Source organism: Syngnathus floridae, chromosome 10 (assembly GCF_059516105.1).
Source record: "Syngnathus floridae isolate MCC-2025c chromosome 10, RoL_Sflo_1.0, whole genome shotgun sequence".
NCBI classification, from domain to species: Eukaryota; Metazoa; Chordata; class Actinopteri; order Syngnathiformes; family Syngnathidae; genus Syngnathus; species Syngnathus floridae.
The window spans coordinates 5,832,734-5,857,114 of record NC_142422.1 but is presented as its reverse complement, the minus strand read 5'-3'; the positions used below and the strand labels follow the sequence as shown (position 1 = coordinate 5,857,114).

The 24,381-nt window shown below is 39.3% G+C and overlaps 1 protein-coding gene across 2 annotated transcripts in view; it reads left to right on the top strand.

Moving 5' to 3' along the window:
* The window catches only part of LOC148392126 (tumor necrosis factor receptor superfamily member 11B-like), a 42,810-nt gene that overhangs the window by 8,829 nt on the left and 9,600 nt on the right, over positions 1 to 24,381 (top strand). The window contains exon 1 of one of the 2 annotated variants that reach the window (XM_088386579.1): positions 16,574 to 16,689. The exons of the other annotated variant lie outside the window; for it this stretch is intronic. Coding sequence (XP_088242705.1) covers positions 16,606 to 16,689 — 84 coding nt within the window. The 5' untranslated portion in view covers positions 16,574 to 16,605. Of the gene's footprint in view, positions 1 to 16,573; positions 16,690 to 24,381 lie in introns of those variants that run through there. 2 annotated transcript variants of the gene reach the window in all.

Here is a 24,381-nt window from a genome sequence, read left to right as displayed (position 1 = left end):
ACAAAACAAGACATAAACGACCCATTCATTAGGTCCTCCAGAGTCTGGAATTTCCCCTGTTATAGTGAAAAACAGTCACGCACACATCGTGTACACTGAAACACTAAGAAAGTCAACTATAGTTGCTTTTCTTACGAAGCCAACAAATTTCATAAATAATTACGCAGTTGATATGAACCTTTTTCTTTTGGAATAGCATTCATTTACTATTATTATGAATAACAATGTTTGCATTACTGCCAGGTGTAAATCCATGCATCTGCTTAGTATACTCATTAGGATTGCAGATGAGCTGATCCCAGATGACTACATAGACATCTACCAAGCACAAGGAGCAAAGCATGTAAAGTCTACACCAGGGGTGTCAAACTAATTGTAGTTTTTAAAAGTGAAGATTTTAGTATTCACACATGAGGTCGATCCACAATTTGTCCTCGCGGGCTGCATATAATAATGTGACGGGCCGTATCTGGCCCCCCGGCCTTGGGTTTGACACCTACGCTCTACAACGTAACAGAGAGATTTGATCCACAGACCTCAGAACCGTCTAATAAAAAAAAAACTAGTAATGCCTGCGTCTTAAAAAAAGTGACACTTTAAAAAAAAATCTCCTTCCCCACTATGGTCTCTACCGCAGGAACAGTTGTATTGTTTCAAGTTTTGAAAAATTACACTTATTGGCCGGAGATAGTCACTGGTGGAAATGAGGACAGCTCAAGTGTACTTAGAAGTTGGCCTTGATAAGAAAAGCTGAATTGTCTTCAAGTAATAAATTGAGCTTCTTGTGTTTTTGTTTCACACAACCACAGGAAAAAAATTATCTAGGGAAGGGTCATTATCATCAACATCTTGATCGTGGATTCAAACTGATTATCATGGGATATGCACTCAATACTGCCTCACTTTTTTTGTCCTCTAACAGCTCCTCTCATTGTAATTTTCATAAGCCAAACTTGACAGATATATTGAAAAATACCTGGAAAAGAAAATGGTTAGCAATGAGTTCCTCATTCAGAATTGTTCTCGCAGACCAATCAAATTAAGTAACGGAAGAAACTATAACGTGACCTTGACTTAAAGGTCACCTAAGGTAGTGAGGACTGATGTGTTGTATTAACAAATTCAAAATGAAAGTCATTTGTGTACAGAATTTGTAGAATGCCATCTGGAATGTGTCTCATTTCCATGTCTGTGAGAAAATTGCGGCGTTGAAGGAGGGGGTGTCGCTTCTCCGTCTCAACACTTACTCACGGTGGAAATACAAACACAATTGATCACAAGTGAATTACAACTAATGTTACTTTATCCTGTCATCTACAATTACTTACTAGAAAGAACAGACGGAAATAGTTTAACACATTCTCCCACGATTTTGGTTGCCAGCGAATCACAGCGCGGACTGAGAGAATTATTCACTCTCGCATTCAATTGAACCCATTGAATTAAGGTGAGTAAACCATTATGGCTACTCTACCAGGGGAGGGAAATTTTGGGTCTCGAGGGTATTGATCGAAATGTGAATAAATGTAAAAACTGGTTAATCTTCATTTAAAACTGTCATTATGTATGTCAGTCTTCTGCAAACCTAAAAGCAAACGTTTACAACACTGGATTCCTTTAGTTTGCCATTCCTTTTATTTCTTACCACTGAATGAAACTAAGCTGATGTTATGTCAGCTCAGGGTTCATTCAGACATCTAGTTTGGCAGCTCCTTGACAAGATGAGAAAAGAAGAAAAGAGGAAATTGGAACAGTGTGTGACCACAGAAAGGCCTTAGACCGTTTATATTGTGCCCCACTAAAAAGAAGGGGAAAGCCAGGAATACTGAAGGGGGTTTCGGCTGCGTCTCTTTCGCAAGCGACCTGACTAACTACTCAGGCAGGGTTGCAGCCTGGCGTTTGTCACACACGGTAAAGGAATTAAAAAAGAAAATACCTCGCTTAGAATGTGTACTTTCTCCGGAATTCCCAGTTTGACGTCTCTGAAATTGAAATGATGACACTTTTCTTCCCATTGTTAAATTGTCAGATTGATTAGAAGTCCTGTCATTGAAGAGGAAACCACGTAAGAATTATGAGAAGTTAAACAGTAGGGTGGCATTTTCCGCACACAGCTATTCTTCATATAAATATGACATTTTTCTAAAGAACAAACGTGACCATGATGGATCACAAACCCACATCAACCGTCTTAACTTCCGAGAATACACGCAGATACTGGCTCAACTAAGGCTTTATTTAGCTATTTCAATGCGGGGCTGCCTCAGAGGAATATAGTTAATCACTAAAACAGAACCTTGGAAAGAAATCCCCCCGCGGCAGGAATTGACAACATCTAAACCACATTTTAAGGAGGGACAAGGGCCCACTAAAGCATACTTAAGATTGTTGAACAGTTGAACGCACATTCACACAGCAGTCACGAAGCAAATACACAGACTATCCATTTTATAACGTAGTAGGGCTATGGGTGAGCTGGAGACTTTGTCAGATGACTTTGGCCACATGTAGACAAGCAACCATTAACATGCACATTTGTAGAAACCTGAAATATACATAGGTATCTCTTACAAGGTGGTAGCCTTTGCATAGCAGGTAGTGCTAATTGGGCAATTCTTTACCAAATAGGGATGTTTGTATATAACAACGAACAGGCCCAAGGTTGTTCATTTCAGATTTCAATCAAACAAAAACCAAAATGTTTCAGGAATGATCACTCAACCAGTAATTAACTGTAGTAATATTTTTTCTTATAACTGTGACAAAGTGAAGCGAGGAGAGTCTCTGTTCCAAAAATGCACAATTACAGTCAATTGGGTTGTTGGCATCCCCTCAAATATCCACAATCTTTCCACCTTTATATTGTATTTTTTCTAATTTATTATCCACAATAATATAAGTACAGCAGCCAGTGTGTTCTGCTTCTTTGTTGACAACCGTGTTGTTTGTGAGTCATAATAAAAAAAAAATGTTTAGGTCTGGTCGTTTGTTATTCACAGGGCACATACACATCAGCAACCGTTCACATTAACATAAACACCGACAGGCAATTTAGACTCTTCGGTTAATTTACTGTGCATGTTTTTGCCAGGTACAGACAGAAAACCCACACTGGCACGGGGAAAACATTGCCACACACAATGAGGCCAAACTGAGATTTCAAATCAGAACATAGGTAATAATATTTTTTCCATAGCCAAGAAAATGGGATTCAAATCAAAAGACACTTTCTATTGTTTCCTTTGGGATTTTTCTTTTCCAGAACAAATTGGCGGTTAAGCCAATCTTTGAGTTTCAACTGTATTCAATTTAGGGCAAGCTTGGACTAATGGTAGCCAGTCCAACACCTGGATTGCTTTTTGTCTTTCGCCATGCCTCTGTAATACTTCCAACATGCCATCACAGTCCACGATGTTTCTGTCTTGAGGGAGTTTCTGCTGCGCTTCTCAGCATTGATTGGGCCATCACCGCTCAACAAATTGCAGCACCATGGCTGGTTCCACTCAGATTCTTCTCATTTGGTGTTCACATCCCTCCGGACCAGACCTTTCCGGAATGTTGCTTTTGAACAAAATAATGATTACCATCACTTGCTGACCGCCTCTGTTCCATTTGGCATTATTTCGTGATTGTCACATCATTGGCAACAATAACCAAATGGTTGGCCTCCAGGTGAGGAAAATTTGACGAGATAAAACATTTAGCATGTATGCAATTTGTGATTAGCATAAGTCCTTTGTACATCATTTGAACTACCATTCACATCCAAAACCAGCTTCTTTTATTTTTTTATTGATAAAGTACCCTGGACCAATTTTGGTCAATTCCCGTCCACCACAATACTTAGAGCGGGTAGCATGACGGAGATGCCATGTCCCCAAATTTCACCACTGCTTTGAACCTTTAGTAGGTTTAGAGAAAGGCTTAGGCGCTCAGCTCATGAAATAATTACTGGTTAACCACTAGTGACCACATTCTCTTCTCTGATGTTGCCTTCAGAAGACTCAACGCAGCTGGCTGATGGTGCAGGCCTTTGTAGGGTGGCAGAGTGTAATGGTGGCAGTCAAAGCCGGGAATGCCCCTTCACTGGAATCTTGGATCCGATCCCCATATTTTATAGGAGCTAAGACGTGACAAAAGTCAGGACTGCTCAGTGTAGACTACTCAAGGACATTGGCTCTATATTTAACTGCTATTTTTCAAAGAAGCAACAAGTAAAGCAACTTTATGTGGTGTTATTGAAAACTTCTGGACTATCTAGGGTTCGGTCCGAGCAGGTGATGCTCACCCGTTCAAGTCCATAGTCGTTACTTGTTAAATAAGCCTGGCTGCTTTTTAAAGGACGATAGAAATGAAACATTTTTCCAACAAAAAGTTTGAAAGATTACACAATTTATTACATGATGAATGAAACTCAATGACACTTTTACATATTTGACCAACTGCCTTCATGCGAAGGGTTGAATAAATGCAATCTAAATAAAAAGGTACCATGGGAGCGATGGCTTGACTATATGGGGAAAAAAAAGTGACCGTAGAGAATCCAGTGATTCACACAATGAATATGCTGTCTGTCATCATAGTCCCGCTCCTGGTTTTGGTTTCGAGACGTGAAAGATGAGCGGTGAGTGTAGTCACCGCTTTCACACCCTGTGAAAACCACACCCCGTAAACCGTGCAACCATTTTTGGGTTCAGCGGGAAGACGTCGCCTCGCAGTTGATAACCTTCATTAAATATTTCCCTGGTGACTGTATCGGCATGCCTTGAGATCGGTCCCAAATATATTTAGCAGTTTGTACTCACAACATTTGGACACTGTAACTTTATTGTCATCTCATTTCTCATTATTATCATTATTCTCTCTGTATGGGATATGAAGTTACAGCAATTTTTATTTAGTTATTTTCTAACATGGCTGTTGTTCCAAATTCAGTAGCGGCACTTTTTTTCCCCCCTGTTCTCAGTGCGTTCTCCAGATTTTCTGGTTGGACTAACTTTAGTTTTTGTCTCTTTCCTCTTTCCCAGACAGATTTACTTGGCTTCAAGCAGGCTTCTTATTGGACCGTGCTTTTGTTCTATTAGAGACATATTGTGTGCGTCTTAATGGTTGATCCCAATAGATGATTTAAATCTCACGATTTACTGGCCCTAAACATTTCCGGGAATATCTTTTTTTCTTTTTGCGACGTTCCAAATCAGGTTTATAATGAAAACATGCTGTGTATGTGTATATTTATAAAACTATTATTTCAAATCCATGTTGACAAAACAAGCAAGTTACAGTAACATTTTCCATCTGCATCCAACAAAAAACATCCTTATTTCTAAAATTTGATTTATTTGGCGGGTGAGATGTAAAGTCCGTATCCTAGTGAGCAGCAAAGCTATTCGGAAAGCTTTTGCCAATATATTTTTCGTCTGGGTCATTCAAGGTCACAATTGGTCCCAAAGACATTCGCCAGACATTTGCAAACAGTTAACGGACAAAAAACAGCTGTTCTTGTCAAGAAATTTTCAACATGTCTGGTTGTGAATGTCTGGCGGACATCTTTGAGACCATTTGCGACTTTAAACAAACTCTGAAGAACAATCAACATTCACAAAGACTCGCAAACCTTCCGGATACGGGCTTGACATAATATTTTAACTTCAAACCTATCTTCTTCTATCTTGCAGTGATAATTGCTCCAAGTTTCAACTAGATTTCAATTTTAAGGACTATTTGACTAAAAAGAGGAATAATATTGTAGTATATACTGCACACTGGAAATCCTAGTTCCCAATTCTAATACCACCATGACACATTTCCGAACTGTGCCAATTGAGTAAAATCAGCTGTGTATTAGTTGTTTTTGCACTTTGCCAGGTTTTAATGAACAGTCTTGGCTATTACATTCAAGGATTTCTGCTAGTGACAATCTCAGAACCGCACTGGTTTTGAATTCCTGTTGCCCCTAAAGCAAACCCACCACTGATCAAAAAATGAAACAAAAGACGACAGTGCTGGAAGAAAGTAATAAGCTACTGTAAAAATTCCCTTCTCATAATAGCGTACGTGTCAAGACTCATGTCTTTAGTAAAGGTGAACATCCTGCCAAGCATTACAACAGCAACAACATCACTGATTATTCAGCCATGACGCATTAATGCACCCACCACTCATTGCTTGGCTTTACCAGCCCTGCTACTGGCTTGCCCACACACCGATGCAAAAGGCGGCTTGATGTCCTGGCTGCCTCACACTGCTTTCCCAGCATTAGACCACGGTGTGTGTGCGTGTGTGTGTGTGAGTCCACTCAGAAAGATTAGTTTGTTTATGACTGCATTGTGTGTGTAACTAAATGGTTTCTGACTGGGGGCTTTTGTGAAACTGTTTGTGGAAGGCATCAGCAGTTGCTGATTAAGGCCTCAAAGACTTTCCTTGAGCCCAACTTTTAATCCCTAAAATGGTGTTTGACATGATGTTTTAATGCAACTAATCTTTGGGGGAAACATTTTCATTCCTTCTTGAGTTGAGCTACAAAGGAGAATACAAAAAGCATCAAATGAACTGATGTTTTTTACCGTAACGTGATGACAAATGCAAACGAGAATTTAGTATGTAGAGTGCATGATTAGTTCGCTGGTGTTTTCCCCACCATCATTAAAAAATGCAGCACCATTAAAATCTGTGTGGTTAAATCGAGATGACAGCATAGAGTGTAAAACAATTGGATCACACAGATTTTACACAATAGACATACATGGGGTAACCTCAAATAGTGCGTGGATCAATTGATTGACTGAATGTTGAGAGCTTTGCCTCGTCAGCATGCTGTCACATTTAATTTACAAGTATATTTATAAACAGAATTTGGTTTTCAATGGCCATACCCTTTGGCACAGTTATGCTCACTGTTCATGGCATCAAAGTACAAAACATTGTAGGAAGTCACATATTTTTTTGAGCAGCAGGATGAAATAATGGTTAGCATGTCTGTCGAGAAGACCCGCGGCTAAATTTCGGCTCTGGCCTTCCCTTCTGTATTTTTCAAGGGCTCTCCGTGGTTGCATGCCTGATCATTGTGTCCTTTTCTGCACACAAATGTTGACATGCAAGAGGAGAGTGCTTCACATTGAGGGAATGAGCGGAGCCGCTGTGTTTACGCCCACAATGGTGCAAACCGCCCTTTTGAAAATTGTGGACATTTACTCATGTCAATTACTAACTCCTGGTTTAAAACATATCCGAACAGATTTAGACTGCATGTTGCACTGGAGATGAAAATAGAGTTTCCAAAGTATCCGAGACCTCCCATTGTTCAAAGGTTTAATAATTTCCGAGGCATTAGAACACAGCGAATTCATTGTCAAGTGGAGCAAATATTCAAACGCTTCATTTTTTCTTTCAGTTGGTCAGGTTATAAGTAATTTCTTTTTTGGTATTCATTATTATTATTTTTTTTTTACATCACACAAATTTTTGGAACATGTTTGTTGACTTTGTATGACTGGTGCCAAGTTCAGGTTTACTATGTATTGGACTTCAGTTATACAAGCAGAGTCTGTTTTAGGTCACTGAAAATGAAGCTTTTGGAAATCCAAAGTCCAGACATTCCAAAATTGTTGGGTAGGCAGGAAAACCTTTTCTTTTCCTTGGCTTAAGTCAGTTGCATGACATCACAATGTGTTCCATTATTTGTTCTTTTTTGTCTTCATTGTTTTGTAACCATTTAAATTAGCATATAATCCATTTCATGGTCAATTCATGAGTCCTCTTTTCCCCAACTTGCAATTATTGTCATTATGCTTTTAACGGAGGAGTTACTCAAGATTTTAGTAAGTTAAAAATGGTCTGTATTTGACCAATGGGTTTCAATCCGGACAAATCCATGAAAAAAAAACAACTCCATTGCTCTAATTTTAGTGAGCAATTTCAATATTACATCTTTCACCTGTGTGGTTACAATGATGCCTTCAAGAAGCGATTGACCGCAGCAAAAAAAATAAAATAAACTTCAGCAGACCACAAAAAATTGAATGCTCACTGAAATGGAGTAAATCCAGGGCAGAGATTAGGTGAAAATTAACTCAATATTCTTCATGACAAGCCCAGGTTAAACAAATACAGCGCAGTGTTTTGACGACGCGAGAGGAAGCACACGCATTCAAAGTGATCCCATTTCCCTTATTCGCCAAATTTAAGATCCATTCATCACATTCACTTCTTTTCTCATGCCCTCATGTCTGTGGACTTTTCCCTCTCATTGTGCACCTATCAATTTCCCCCTCCAGAAGGATTCAACGGTTTCCTCCATGCCAGTTCCAGTCTGCCAAATTTAGCTTTCGACGCCCTTTTACTGGCAGTGCACCCATCACTGGATTAAGCTCACACTTCTTCTGGCAGATGAAGGGAGAAAACAAATGAAAGCATGTGTGTCTGCTTGGCTGTGTATTTCTATAGACTATTATTCTTTCAAGCTCCAGGTCATCGTTTGTATAAAATAAACACGGTTCTAGTCTTTCTCATTCAAAAGACAAACACATTTTATTGGTTGCAAATGAAGGAGAGAGGTTAACTAGGAGACGGCTGCGGAAGTACAAAGTAAAGGAAAATAAGCAAACAACCAGTAAATAAGTTTACTGCGGAAAGAGGGCAACGCCAAATTACCACTTACAATTTGTTTTGTAAAACCAAATTAATATGTTGCAGCATCTACCGCAAGTGTGTGTGGTGTACTTGATGACAAAGCACAACATACCACACAAATACTAACACCACCGACAATTGCGAGCCTTCCCCAAACAAATATAATCTGTAAGAGACATCTGACCATCAGATCTGTACTAATTTGAGCTGTAAGACAGGCTCGCATTCGACTTTCCGGTAATTGAATTGTTGTCACAATGAAAAATGAGAAAATAAATTTCAAGCTACTTGGACCAACAACAAAATCCACAAATACAACATTAGGAAAAATGTTTCTCGCCATCGTTTTAAGCATCAGCCGCACTATTTCTGCATTAAAAATATTCTTTAAAAATGTGTTTCCCCGACTTCCATTAAATAATTTGCTCATTCCAAAGAAACACATGCGCCTCCCACCCACTGTGCTGAGGTATATCAACCATTTTTTTCACCCACGGACTGCCTGTGCAGCACACGCCCACCCACGCACACTCCCCAATACACACTTGCATGCAGACAGGCCGACGGGCAGGCCGTTTTTCGGCGCACAGCTAAGTGCCCAATGCGGGAAAGCCCAGTGGCTTGCATTCCAGTGGCATACTGGTGAGAGAACAGGAAGCATGCCGCTGCTTCGCAGGCTGCTGGCCTCTTTGTCATCTTTTCCAAGATAACCAGAGACTGCAGGAGAATAGCCCAATGGAAAATACTTGCAGAGATAATAATGGAAAAAAAGACAACAAAGAAACCAAATATGTGACTCAAGTTGTTACCTTGAATATGTCATTTTTAGACCAAGATTGTGGGTTGATGTAGAAATCTTTGTTGGAGCTATTTGACTGCATTCAACTCAACGTGACTCCTGAAACGTCTTGGATGGCACGACTTTGCTGATAACAGATGGATGATTCAAACCACTGCTGCTCGCTCATTCGTCGAGCCAATTAGTGAGCACTGCTTTGGGGACAATCGAGGATATATGGGTTAAGTCTGGTTTCCTTTCCGACAATCGTAGGTCAGCTCCGATTCTAGTAATGGCTCCAAAGATAATCTTTAACAGATAATCATGGTGTGGTGTCGTCAGGGTGTCAAATTTTCTATCCAATGTGGGAATTTTAATGAATGAAATCCCTTTTTGTGTGATGTTTCGCTCTTGTTGTGTGGTTGCACAGCACCCACGATTCAAAACAGTTCGAGCTGTGTTGTTTTTTTTCTCATCTCGTGTGGGTTCTCTCATTGTTTCGAAGTCGGCCGACAATTTATTAATGTGTGCCCCAGGCTTTAGGGTGATCCATCCATCAGAACTGTGAAGTCGGCATGTTTTTTTTTCCCCCAGTAAAAGCAGATGAAAGTACAGTAGATGCTTTTCTTAATCGGAAAGTTATGTCCAGATTGTCTTGGGCAGGCGATGATAAATGTTTGTCAAGTCTGTAGTTGGAATGATTAGCCTGTTAAGCTTGTGTCATCCAGAATGTACAGAGCATAAAAACACCTTCCAACTGTCACTCGTAACAGTTTCTGCAGCCAGCATGTCAAGTTACTTCATTTTGGCACAGTAACGTTCATGTCTGACCTTTTCCAACTTTAAAAAAAGCAAGAAAGTTATTTATACGGCCCTTTGGGGCATCTTAAGGGTAAAATATGAGGGTGATTTCCATTAAATTGCTATGTTTGACTTTTGACCCCATGGGGTCTTTTCCCCAGTTGATGTAAAGTTCTTAAAAAGAACATTTTGTATTTTCACAGCATTGGGGGATTTTTCTGGTTGCCTGAGGGGAGCACTTAATACTTCAAATTTAAGAGAGTTATTTCATATTTACGTGTCAGATTAAAGGCGTGCAGCCAACCAACATTTCCTCCTTATTTAAGGGATGTCTTTTATTTTTACCCCGGTTATTTCATGATAGTGTAGCGAGGTAGCCAAGGGTGAGACCCTGTCGAGTGAGGTGTTAGCACAGTAGCTGCACAGTGCGGCCATCTTTACATTGGGCCTGTGCCACTGCGCAGTGTGGCCAGTGAGTAAGAATTTGTTTTGGTTGGTAAACATAAAGCACAACTACATGCATTCAACCTCATGAAATGAACATACCAACAAGCAAGGAAGCAGGCTGCTCCCATTTATCTGTTGACTTTGCTTGGGAAAAAAAAAAAAAAAACATAAAATACATCCTTTTAATGTAGCTGGAAACATGTTTGAGAGCAAATGTCCCAAGTTTATATAGGCATGTCTTTATATTAAAACTTCATTTAACTCTTAAATGCTAACTGTGTGGTGTTTCAAGAAACAATTTGATGTAACGCAGTGATGAAATTTCACTGTGCCAACTAACTTGTCTGTCTGCCTTCCATTTATACTGATATCCATATATACACCGTAATTTCCGGACTATAATCCGCACCTGAATATAAGGCGCACCAGCTAAAATTAGGGAAAAAATCTTGTTTTGTTCGTATGCAAGCCGCACTGGACTACCAGCTCAGTGGCCTAGTGGTAGAGTGTCCGCCCTGAAACTGGAAGGTTGTGGGTCCAAACCCTAGCCGGGTCATACCAAAGACTATAAAAATGGGACCCATCGCCTCCCTGCTTGGCACCCAGCATTAAGGGTTGGAATTGGGGGGTTAGATCACCAAATGATTCCCAGGCGCGGCACCGCTGCTGCTCACTGCTCCCTTCGGGGATGGGTTAAATGCAGAGACAAATTTCACCGCACCCAGTTGTCATTGGGACTTTAACTTTTTAACTTTTATAAGCCGCAGATGTTTCAAATGAAATGTCCTCATTTCTATTACCTGTATTACCAATATCAAAAAAATCATGAAAAATTCATAGATAAGCCTTACTGGACTATACACAGGGTTCAAAGCTTGTGCAAAAAGCAGCAGCTTATAGTCTGCAAAATACGCTACTGATATTGGGTGACAAGTCGTGTGTTTCCTGAACTGGCTAAGTCCAGGTAATATTCACACCCATAAGCACAACGATGGTCATTTTATTGTCTTCAATTAGCTTGCAATATTTTTTTTGGGGGGGGGCGTAAAATCCACTGAAGCACAGGGAAAACATGGCATTTACACCAAGACGAGTTTAAATTTTTGACTCTGAGGTAAATTTGCTAACCACCAGGCAACTGTTCCCCCCCCCGTAGGCCTATTATTCTATCTTACTTGCAAAGGATTTACAAATAACTTGTTTTTAGTTATTGTGTTTGGAAGTTTTATTATCTTGTCCACCACCACCAGATGGTACTTTCAGTCGTGTCAAACTTGTTTTGACCAAAGACCACATCGTTGGTACGGTTGCCTCAAGGGGGATGGTTGTAACGGTGAAACAACACCAATAGTTAATGGCTCGGGTGTAACAGTATGTGAAGTCACAGTTCAAGTCATAATTTGGTTTTAAGTGTATGGTTCAGTTGACATTCAAACAAAATGCAAAACCAACTGTTTGCCTTTTTTTGTAAACAGGAACAGATTTTAATGACATTTCAAATAAAACATCAACAAGCTAAATGTTTTCTATCTGGGAAAGTCCAATATAAACATTTCTTCTTCCTCCAAGGAAATGAAGGATGCAGACAAATGCAACAGAGAAGGAACAGTTTGAATGATTATACTATACCTGTAAAAATATTTATTTTATTTTTATTTTTTTTAAAAGGATGCCTCACCGGTGTTTGTTTCTGGACTCGGCAAATAGCAACAGAGCAAATAAGTTTGACGTCTTAGCCTTAATTGAATACAGAATTTCCTATGTAATTGACACATCTCATTACATAATTGCCGAGATAAACTACTTTATTCTATACTTGAGGCACACATTTGGGGGTCCGTGTTTTACAGCTATCCATTCCGATACGGGACTAATTAAGCGAGGCTTTTTCACACTGAGCCTTGTTTCTGCGTACGCTGCTATGTGTCACCTCGGTCTTCATAAGCGCCGGAGAGTTTCCCCTAAATCATATTCAGAAACCTCACAAGAGAAAACAAGGTGACCACATCAGCTGCCGTGGAAGTCCAGGGTTCCCTCTGTTGTTATTTCTTCTCTCAAGGCCACATATGAGTCACTGCTTGGACTGGCAAGACTTCCAACGCCGTGCGCAAGGTCTGTAGGAACACTCATCGCTCTTTTTCATGCCTGCGTCTCTGTTGCTTGTCGACTCCTTTCGTGTCCTTGCACTGTGTTCACATCACTCACTCCAAGTGACAATTTCTGCATCCGCCTCAGGCCTTTGTTGTTGTTGTTTTTCTCAGTGTTTTCTTTACCGCTTGTCTGTCGTAAATTCCATCTGAGAGGCCCCCGGTACTCTGACAACATAAAATATCCTTAAAAAAGAAATTGAGCTGAACCGCAAGGGTGGTGGAGAGACAAATATGAGAAGGTCAAGACAATGGTTGCTTTGCCTATACAACAACAGAGCAGAGGCCCACGTTTCCTGACAAACATTCACGCTAAGGTCATTCATCTTGCTTCCCAGACTGCGTGGGCTCGTAGGAAAATGTACAACAGCACCTGGAACTTCAAAAGTTTTTAAATCGGGCCAAAATTAAGTGAAGACAATGCAGTATTATATTTGTCATTTCTAAGGTTGCTCAAATTGAAGTCCAGCAGAATCACAGAACAACAAACAGGAGTCACCCAAATAAACACCTGAGTTGAATTTTAATATCCTGCCTGATTTAATACAACGTTGTACAGTTGTACTACAGTACACACAGCAGCTGTTAATAGCATGATGGCATCAGTCCCATCTTTGTCATTGTTTTGCTCTTCATGGAAGTTTCCAACACATGCCTACAACAATAGACAAAGAGAACAGTACCCACCAATGTCATCCATGACTTAAAGGATGTTGTGCTGACTTTTGAGTTTTGTAAGATGTCGACTCAACTTTTTTGAGGGGGGGATTTAACATGAGACATAGATTTTGATTATTTTGGTGAGTTTCAAGTGTGAGAAACTGAAAGGGAAAAGTTGCAGACTCACAAAGATGAATCATCATACTATTGATGGCTATTGGGCAAGATATAATATATTTTTGTGTTGATCGCCATTTATCAACAATCTAAAAAATATATATATATAAACCTTGATTGATTTGGACGTTTTGCAATTCTATTAACAAGCAGGTGAGTAAATACATAGACTATTTCTTTAAACAGCTATTAAGAATGGTTATGGTTGGAATTTTCCATATGCAACACCGTCAAGAAGATTATTGCAATCAATTTATGACACTTTTTTATTCCTTTCTCTGAATACATTTGTGAGTGATTTGCACTGTGATAACGTATGTGTATGGTCATGTATACAGTTTGGTAGTTGCATGTTACATAAAACATTTTTCCCATTTCCTCCCTAAAAATACCACTTTTTAATCGTGCGCAACCTTTTACACATTCAAGTTATGTAGAATCAAATGAGGTTTTTTTTTTCAGAGTAATGGTATGATGTATGATTTGACTAATATGCAAAAGCAAATTTTTAGAGAAACAATATCAACCTTGGGCTATGATTAACAACTAACCCTAACCCTAACCCTAACTAAATAAGTACGTATATTTGCATAGATGTAAAATTATAGCGCTTGGGGCAACTGTGAGTTTTTACATGTTAATCCCATTTTCAGGTCAGACAAACAAATCAGGAAAAAAAACTGTCCACCTTAAGAAGTCACTTAATAGCATACATCTAAGAAGATTTTTTTTTTAACTAATATTTCCAGTTCGAGTCCTGTAAGGATACGATTGCTTCATTACGTTTACCATAAATTTCAGCGAGCTTTGACATTTATACTTCAGCCACCTGGTAATGCTTTCATTCAATGAGAAGTAAACGTTTATTGGCAATTTAGCAGAGTGTTTAATGATTTCACCAATGACCTCAGCTCCTTAAGCAAACATTGGGTACCTCAAGATTAATAATAAAATTCTGAATTAAGTTTTTCCAATGCTGTGACAGTCAGATTCCACGTTTTCACTCTGCCAGCCACCTGCTTCCACATCCAGCAAGTTCTCAATCCCGCCTCATAAATATATATAAAAATTGTTTTTTTTAAAGTAAATAATAAATAAATGCAATAAATAAATAAATAAATAGATAAATAAATAAATAATAATAATAATAATTCAGTGCTTAAGCCTTCCTCTCTAGTCATTTGGAATTATCAAGCTAAAATGTTTTCCTCCACTAAGTAGTTCAGCCATCATGTCAATATGTAATAGTTATGGCTGGTTTTCTACAAATATACTACAGACAGATGCTATGTATCACCTGACCTCTGAATTAGCTACGCATACCGATGACTAAAAACAAAAATAAGCACAATTTTGCAAGGTCACAGGTCTTGTTTCATGACCGCCCGTGATCCATCGTGTAATATGACCTCAGCTTTAGCTTTGAACCTTGATTAAAAGAGGATATGATTTAGACTGCTGCACTGATTGGATGTTTTTCTTGTAGTTTACTTAACATATTGAACCAGTGAATGGAACACAAGTTTCCAGCTCATAATATTTTTTGGAATTGTCAAAGGATTGTATCCAGGAAAATGTAGGATAAACATCAGAAATCATCACAACAAATTCCCCGACTCAGTTAAAATAATAGGACTATACAATTTTAATTAATACATTTGGGATACATCCATTCTGACCAACCCCAGTTGAAGGTATAAGAGCGTTGCTGAGTACTTTTTCAGTGTACTTGGGATTCACAGTAAAGTGGAATCTTCAGTTGTTGACAGCAAACACTGTCTCTGGAAATTAGTTCAATTACTCAACACTATGATGTGTCATGGACCTGCTTGCTGCGTATGTTTAACTGTGTCTGTGGTTACTCTCCCAAAACATCTATTTTCTATGACTAACAGCTAATAGCATGAATGAAGAAGACATAATAAATCTTGTACATAGGCATTGCTTTCTGTGGATTTTACCACACACTTCAAAATACACCAAATTGTTCCACTTGTTGTCTTGCCACATTGTTTTTCAGGTCCACTTGACCTCAATGCACACAAATTACCACACCAGAAGCGCGATGAATTAGGAATTAATCCACGGATAATTCTTTTAGATCAGAGTGCATTCATTGAAACTTTCTTATGATGACAGAGCCATGTCATTATTGCAAAAGAATACGAGTACCACATTGAAAATAAAGAGCAAACGTAAAAATATACAAAATAAATGTATTTTGCAGAGAATAAAAGTTGTGACATTTGTATAGCCACGTCTGTGTAATTTTATGGAAATATAAAATATATGTATATTACTGTACTTGCCACACACACGTGTACGGTGGTAATAAAATAAAATTACTTTTTTTTTCAGCCATGTAGCCCATGTAGAGATATTTTAAGTTAAATATCACTTTATAGCTTGTGGTATTCTCAAAAAGCAACATTTCATTTCTTTTTCCTTACTTTATTTCATAACTAACACACAGAGGAAATATTTTCCTACTTGATTATAGCAACCACATTCTTCATTTCTTATTTCTTCTTTGTCACATATCTATCTGTCTCTCATTGCCCTGTGACATTATGCGGCGGAGGGTGATTCCAGGCAAACAAAATATTTCATTTTCTTAGAAAAAAATGCTTTTATGTTCTGTAAATGCATAAATAAAACCATAATTGAGCCATAAATTCAAAGACACATCCTCTCATGATCACGAAATGTTGCGCTTCACTTGAAGTAGTCCTCTCTCCCTCTGCCTCTCTCCTTGTCATGCACGACTTGGCGTAGTCTGTGCAAGGGGGAGACACTCAGTGGGTGGGCAATGTGCTCTCTCTCACTCTCTTTCTCAGTCTCTCTCTCTTTCGCGCTCTCTGACTTGCTCTCTAACACACTTACTCCCTCTCTCTCTCTCCCTCTCGCTCTCTCTCTCTCTCTCTCTCTCTCTCTCTCTGGCTCTGGTATAAGAGCACATTTGTGATGGAGTCCACATTAGTTCACTTTTATGCTGTGGAGATGAGCGCTTGGATAGCAAGCTCCAACCCGGCCATGAAACTTATTTTGGTAAGTTGTATTTTGATTCTGGAGAATGATGATATTTAATTAGGGTGCGTGTGTATGTGTGTTCATTAGGCTGTGGTTTGGCTATAAAAGAGTATTTGTTTAAAAACATGCAAAAGGAATGTTCAGTCTCAATGTTTACGAGCAGGGAAATTAGTCTTGATGATGACAACATAACAGAAATGCAATGTGAAAGAAATTGCGATTAATTTAGTGATAAATATTGCATCATACTTTATTGCTGATAAAGTGGCTTCAGGTTCCAGTGTTGTTTTCATCTAATGTCGTTTGCACTGCAATGCGTTTTTTGTACTGTGATACGTTTTTCATGAAGATGGTTATCAGAGCAGTTAAATCTTCTAAAAGCATTCCTGCAAGCACCAAATGTTGTCTTGCAAATGTTTCCAATATAACCTGTTCATTTTCAAGCCAATGTATGGCGTTGCTCTTAGAGCCAATGCGTTGATGGATTCATGCAGAGCAGCGCATCACATATCTGAGTATCTTTGAGATGACAATAGTATTGACGTGCTTTTGCATTATTCCGACATTCAGTCAGACAACTGTCATATTTAGCCAACTAATGAGTCAGTCTTCTTACTGCTTTCAACATCCGGCTAATTAGCCAAAGGCCTCCTTTGGGAATCTCTCATATTTGCAATTCTGCTTCCAAGCCAAGCAGCCGCTCAGTCCGTCATTGAGCAACTCCTGTCCGAGTCGAACAAATGGTCTGCAGTCTTGTCCAGAGAAGTTGTTGCGGTTTCAGGCGGTGAATGTACCTCGTGCACCTGTGTGCACTTTCACTCCCCGGCGCGTCCCCAGCACATGTGGCTGCAATCTGTCTTCTGTCTTCAAACGCATGCTCCTTTTGGATGATATCATTGGAATACATCAACATGAAATCACATGCAATTTTTTTGAGGCACATGAGGACAGATCAATGGGCAAGCTTTGTATGACTGACACACAAATGTGAATGTTTACTTCACGCCTCTACGGGTTCTTATAAAGGCAAGGTTTCATCACTTTAAATATTTGTTGCTCCTTTTATTATCCATCTGTGTGTCCTCAACTCTTAATCTGTTATCAGTATCGGTAATCTATCCTTTCATCCACCAATCTGTCAGTCCATTCAACAATCCGCCTCCTCTATTTATCCATTCGTCCGTCTGACCGTCTATCTTTCTGTCTTTCCATCCGTCTGTCTGTCCACCTATCCATCCATCCATCCATCCATCCATCCATCCATCCATCCATCCATCCATCCATCCATCCATCCATCCATCCATCCATCCATCCATCCATCCATCCATCCATCCATCCATCCATCCATCCATCCATCCATCCAGCCAGCCAGCCAGCCAGCCAGCCAGCCAGCCAGCCATCCATCCATCCATCCATCCATCCATCCATCCATCCATCCATCCATCCATCCATCCATCCATCCATCCATCCATCCATCCATCCAGCCATTCTTCTAGCCATCTATGCGTCCATCTGTCCTTCCAACAATCTGTTAGTCATCCACCATTATCACCATTCATTTTTCTATTATCCCTTAATCCACCCAATTATCAATCTATCAATCATTCTTCCCTTTCACTCTGCTCTTCATCTGTTCTTATTATAGTTAATGTTAATTATTGCTATTGTTCAATATTTGATTTCCAAGTTGGAATCTCATTTGACACCCAAGTCCGCAATCACCCATTCACATTTTAATCCCATTAAGCTAATGTCCAATATCACCATCTGTTATCGCTTCCTTCTTTATTTTAACGCCCTCTCTCCTCTTTCTTCTTGCATCTGTCCGTTGGTATGACCTGCATCAACTTCCCCAAATGTGAGAGGACTGTATTCCATTGTAGAAGTTTATCATGGAAAAGGCGGGTAGTGGGTGGGAAGTAATCTTGTCAAACTGATTTCATTCTTTTGAAAACCTTGTGAGGAGTGATAGGGAGGCCCTGCTAAGGGTCTGTGAAGGACCAAGGTGTTTTAGACAAATAAACACTTACCTTTGTAAGTTAGGGACTGCACACCTGACTTCCTCTTTTGCATCAACAGTAGAGCAGATAACAGAAGTTTGCATGTATGGACTGCAAATGAAGGGGGGGCAGGGTGGAGGTGTCTTTATTTTAGGAGTTTGTGGAGGATATGTGGTCAAAAGACAAAGAGAAGTGTGAGGGGGGTATGCAAAAGGCATGCGGCTATTTGAATTAATATCCCACTCTGGCCTTCATTTTTGTTTCATCTTATTTCCGCATGTATTGCGTTAAAAACAGTTTGACTCATGCAAATGTGGTGAACAATTATCGCATAGAGAACTCATTGTGTATTTTGTACAGGGAGTAGAAGACATGGCTTAAACACATCACGCACAAACGTTTGCATGTGTTGAACAATTTTTTTTTTCCTGTGGTTTTGAATACAGAATATGTATTTTATTTTTAATATCACTTAAATGTTAATTGTTTTGATTTTCTTAATCGGGTACTTTTCAAAAGTAGGGTATCGAATGGATAAAATGTTAGTGAGCTCTCAACTGAAGAAAAGTTATGTTATAATTTAAAATTTCTGTTTTATTGGTACATAGTAAACAAAATCCATCTTAAAAATATGAGATGCTTTGTTCAGCAATGATTGATGAGCTACCGGGGAAAACGCTGTTAAATTGTACCCCCCTCTGTCTCTCTGACCCTGAAAAAAAAAATCACGGAAAACACTCACACATACGAGCACAGAGCTGGAATCCCCCTTCGGACCACCTGTGTTTTTCAGTTAACCATGTGCCTGATGCACGAGCTGGTGTTGTGGCTTTGGTGCTGCAGCCACCAATTGCAGGATGACCTCAGACAAACCTAACTCACATTCTCTTATTTCACGTCAACCATCTCTTTCCTGTGGAACTCTAAAAACATGAAGATGCTATTTTAGATATGTTAGCGAATTGATTATGGACTCTACAAGCTCTTTGTTTGTAGACGGCGTTGCTGCACTCAAGCGTAAAAATGGCCTTATCCTGATTTTCATGCAGGTGCAAGTCCCATTTTGCCTGTTGGGGAAATTACTAGACTGCTCTACGCCAATGTAGACACTGTGAGTGTGCTTCCTTTTATTTGCTCCAGGCGCACCTGACAATTTGGTTGCTGAAAGTAGTCCAAACTTTCAAACTTGCCTCCTGGAACCATGTCGATCCATATAGTGTAACGTGATTTTGGTGAATTTGGAGCACAGGCAGACTGATTCTACACTTTACGGATTTATGATGGCTGTCATCGTATTTCATTCATAAATATGACAACAGTGTGTTTCAAACCCTCTTATATAGGTATAGGCGAGTACCGATACCAGGTATTGGTATCGGTGCTGATACCAGCGTTATTTCAAAGTATCGGTGACGTTCGTGGCGACTGATTGGCTGTCCTCTTGTGGGTGTTTTACAAATTAGAAATGCAAAGAGTAGAAAATGACTTTTAATTTCATGCAATTTTAAGAAATATTTCGACATTGGGATTATATATGCTTCTTTCTTGAAAATGCACTAATGGTATCAGTACTTGGTATCGGCACAATCAAGTAATCATAGTTATCGGTCTGAAAGTAACTGCTATCGAACATTCCTACGCTTATCCCCATACTATGTTTTTAAAATCCATCCTCCTCAGCCATTGAATGGGGGGGGGTAAAATGATTGATAAAATAAAACACGTGTTTTGTCAATGTGTCCTTCTGCCATGTTAAGAAGACCCCTGTGCCCCACCACCACGCACACTAACACACACACACACACACACACACACGTCTGACGAAACTCTGCATCGAATTTGAGCCGGTCATAAAAATATGTGCTTTATGACTGACATGGGTGGAATCAGCCTTTTGAACAAAAGTCAGCTAGGATAATGTCCAGGTGATCCCAATATGGACAAAAAAAAAAAACAAAGTAAAATACAATATTCAATCTTTATTTATATAGCGCGTTCACAACAATAGATAAATAAAACTCAACTAACTTTGGTATCTTATTTCATTTACATTTTTTCTCACATTTCAAATAACATCTTGCAGACATGAGATAGGTGCACGCAAAGTACATTCAGATGAAACTGCAAGATGATCTTCACTTGCGGATTATGTAAATTTGGCTGCTGTGGAGCGGGCACTTGAAGATTGCCTTCCACCCCCAATAAACTGACTTTCATATACTGTATTGAAGTAGACAGGGAGCCACCAAGCACACTGCGGCAAGTGTGGCGTGTAATGAATCGGCATGTTTTCTTTGCTTTTAAAAAAAACTAATTTGCTGTTTTTTTTGCGGTCTATGCCCAAACCACTTGTTCTCAATTGGAAAAATTGAGTGTTTGAATATAACACAATGTGGGTTTTTTGTTTAATGCTACATAGCAAGCAGAATAAAATGGAGGAACATTTTATGCTTCTAGCTGATATATTATTCCTGAGAAAAATACTTAAATGGAGATGGAGGTTTTTCAGTCATCATACTGAAAGCAAAGCTAACATGCTTGAACTTTTACTGTTTATACTGCTGTCTCAACATCATTTTGATTTAAATCAAATGGCGTCCTCCTTTTTATCCTCTGATTTCCAACTCCACTTCTATACCTTCATCAATCCTTTCCTCCCATCTGGCCGTGCTCCCTTTACTCCATTTATCTCACTGACAGTGTAATTATGGATGTCAGTGGGATCTCGCTGCCGTGTAATTTGGTTTTCCTTGAATGATGTCATCAAATGGTGTCTTCAAAGGGGTTGCAAAGTTCAGTAACTCTTAATTGCTGATAAACATGTAGACACATGCCACAGGGCATAATGGAAGACAACCATTCTTCAAAACAGGAGCACTCATGGTGGGTTCATCCAGGAAGCATTAAAACATAACACCAGACATAATAAATGAATATTGCTTCATACAGTTTGGGGCAAGTGATTTTTGGTTCTGTGATTGCGCCTATGCAGTCAACCCATGAAGTTATGCTTGGATGAGTTTGGTTGGACTTATCAAACACCTTTGGCAACTAAAATCTCCAGCTAGATACTAAAAAATGTAAAATAAATTAACAGGAAATTATACTGTATAATACTCGTCAGATGCATTTGAAATAAAAAAGCATATTAAATCACAATTGCAATGTTGAGTGATAGAAATCCTACACATTTAAATCAGTCAGCCCTAAGTAAAAAAAAAAAAAAAAGACATCTAAGGACAAACATGCTAACTTCCCACCAACATTTAAAACCCCAAGCCTCACGATGTGAGGCAGATTTACTAACCACAATCCACTGCATGCCTTCTGAGATTACATGAATATAATATTAACAGACGTCTATTAGGAATGATTTTCATTACTGCCATAGTGTTTGCCAAGGTGTTGAAGCTGTAATACCCTCATGCAAAATAATTCCTTCCTAAAAGCAAATTTATGCAGACATAATGGCCAGGGGTCTCAATGCTGTTCTCCCTATCATGCCCCTTCTCTGCTGCTCTCAAGTGGTCGCATACAGTTCTGCAAGTTTGCTCACCAAACCTTTAAGTTACCAGTCCACATGGCTTTCATCATATCCTTATAACTAAACCAGTGAAGGATTCAATTAAACGATTCATTTTTTTTCGACATGTCTCAAAATGGATTACTCAAATCCTATCATTGCTATTTCATCTTAACATTTCTCGGAATGCATGCGCTGTCTTCCATCTCTGTTCCGTGCATCATGCCTGTTCTGTCACTGTGACTGGACTCAGTCCAAAGAGCGCTGTGTGAAACTTGACAAAATCAGTGCGACCGTGACCATTTCCACATGTGCTCGTGAGCACATGCCAGTGAACTCAGTGTGACTTATTGATGTGACGGCTGTAACTGTAACCAGATTAGGTAAACTGGGGTCACACTCCGTCAGGGCTTCTCTATACTCTTTAGATTGACTGGTTGAGGTCTCGTGCCTTAATAGCCTTCTTAATTTATGACCTCGATTATTATGAATTTGATTCCTGGTGAGGGCCACCCATGCTAGTACAAACAAAACATGCAGTCATGGTATGGGCCACCAAGTCAATCTGGGTGAGAGGTTGATGGGTTTTGTCAGGAAAACACTGAGCTCACTCAGTTTTTGGAGCTTCGGTTTCCAATATGGAGCCTTTAATCTGTTTTTATTATCTTTTCGCTGACCTTCAACGCTACAGAAAAGAGGATTGAGTGGGTTTTTTTCGCCTTCTTATGAAGATGAAAAACCAAATGTGCATTTAATTAAGAACGCATACTGCACACATTCATATGCATTTTTTGTTATGATTTATATGCTGCACAGAAAATACACTGCATGCAAATTTATTAAAAGTGCAATATAATGTACTTTTTTGGCATCTTATCCTTTCATTTGGGTTTTTTGACATGATATTTGAATGATCAACACAGATGAAACTATCATTTCTGTACCTTTGATGCTATACTCATTTAAATAATTGTGTTTTTGTTTTGTCATGTTCTCCCTTCCTCCCTTTTTTAAAACCCGGTTCAGTAGGTTTTTGTGTCCACCTGTTCTTATCGGCCTACTGCCTTTGTGGTCAATTAGGTGTTCCTCATTGTCTCAACAGTTGTATTTAGTTCCTTGGTTTGTTTCAGTCGTGGTAGGTTGATTTTTTTTGTTGCTTCTGTTTCTGTTTGATCTTGTTCCCAATTTTGGTTTGCTGATTTGCATATATTTGACTTCTGTTAATTTTGTAGTTTTGATGTGAGGGTCTATTTGTTTTTTGAAAATGCAAACCTATTTTTTGCTTTGAGAGCATCCTGCAATACTGCGTTGTTTCTCCTACTTCACTGTACTTGCAAACCCAAATCATGACGGAATGTGAAAAACAAAAAAAACTAACATTCAAAACAGGACACATACCACAAGAAAACAAGACATAAGATGAAAGAAACCCAAATCTAATCAAAACCAAATAAAAAACACTTTTTCTACCTATTGTTCTTTCTATACCAAAAGTACCACAAAACACACATTTGACCTCAGATGCAGAAAGAATACTCCATCCGGTTTGACACAGATTTATATCCTTGAGGTGGTGTGTTCTTTGAGGTAACCGGCTTAAGAAGAAATACAAACACGCAGCAGAGGGAGAGGTCAGCGGTGCATGGTGATAAAATAGTAGGACCGAGTGTTTTGTATTGTGGTGGTGAATGGGGAAAGCCCAGCAGTAACCTCCAACAGTTACTTCAACAAACATCAGCCAGGAGAGGCGACCACAGAAAGTACCACAGCCATAACATATAAACACACATGTGCATTGCCCACACATGCAACATATTATCTTGCACATGCACAACATGTAAGGGGAGCTGCCTGCTGTATTTGAATTTAAATAAGAAGAAACAAATATGTTACAAAGTATGCAGTCACATGCGACGATGGCCCATTTAACAACGAGGACGCATCTCAGCCAACGGGAAAGTCCGCAGAGCCAATACTGTAGCAGAAAGGAAGCGGGCTGTCGGCTGACATCTGGTCTGCATGTGTCCTTCACGGTCTGCGTGGCTGCGTGTCAAACACGCTGACTTCTTTTCCAAGTCTACTGTGAACTGTTCAGGAAAATTCACAGCCAATTAGATAATAAATACGATTTATGTATGGCAGAATATTCCTCTAGTGATAAAGTCAATCAGTGGTTAGTGACTTCAG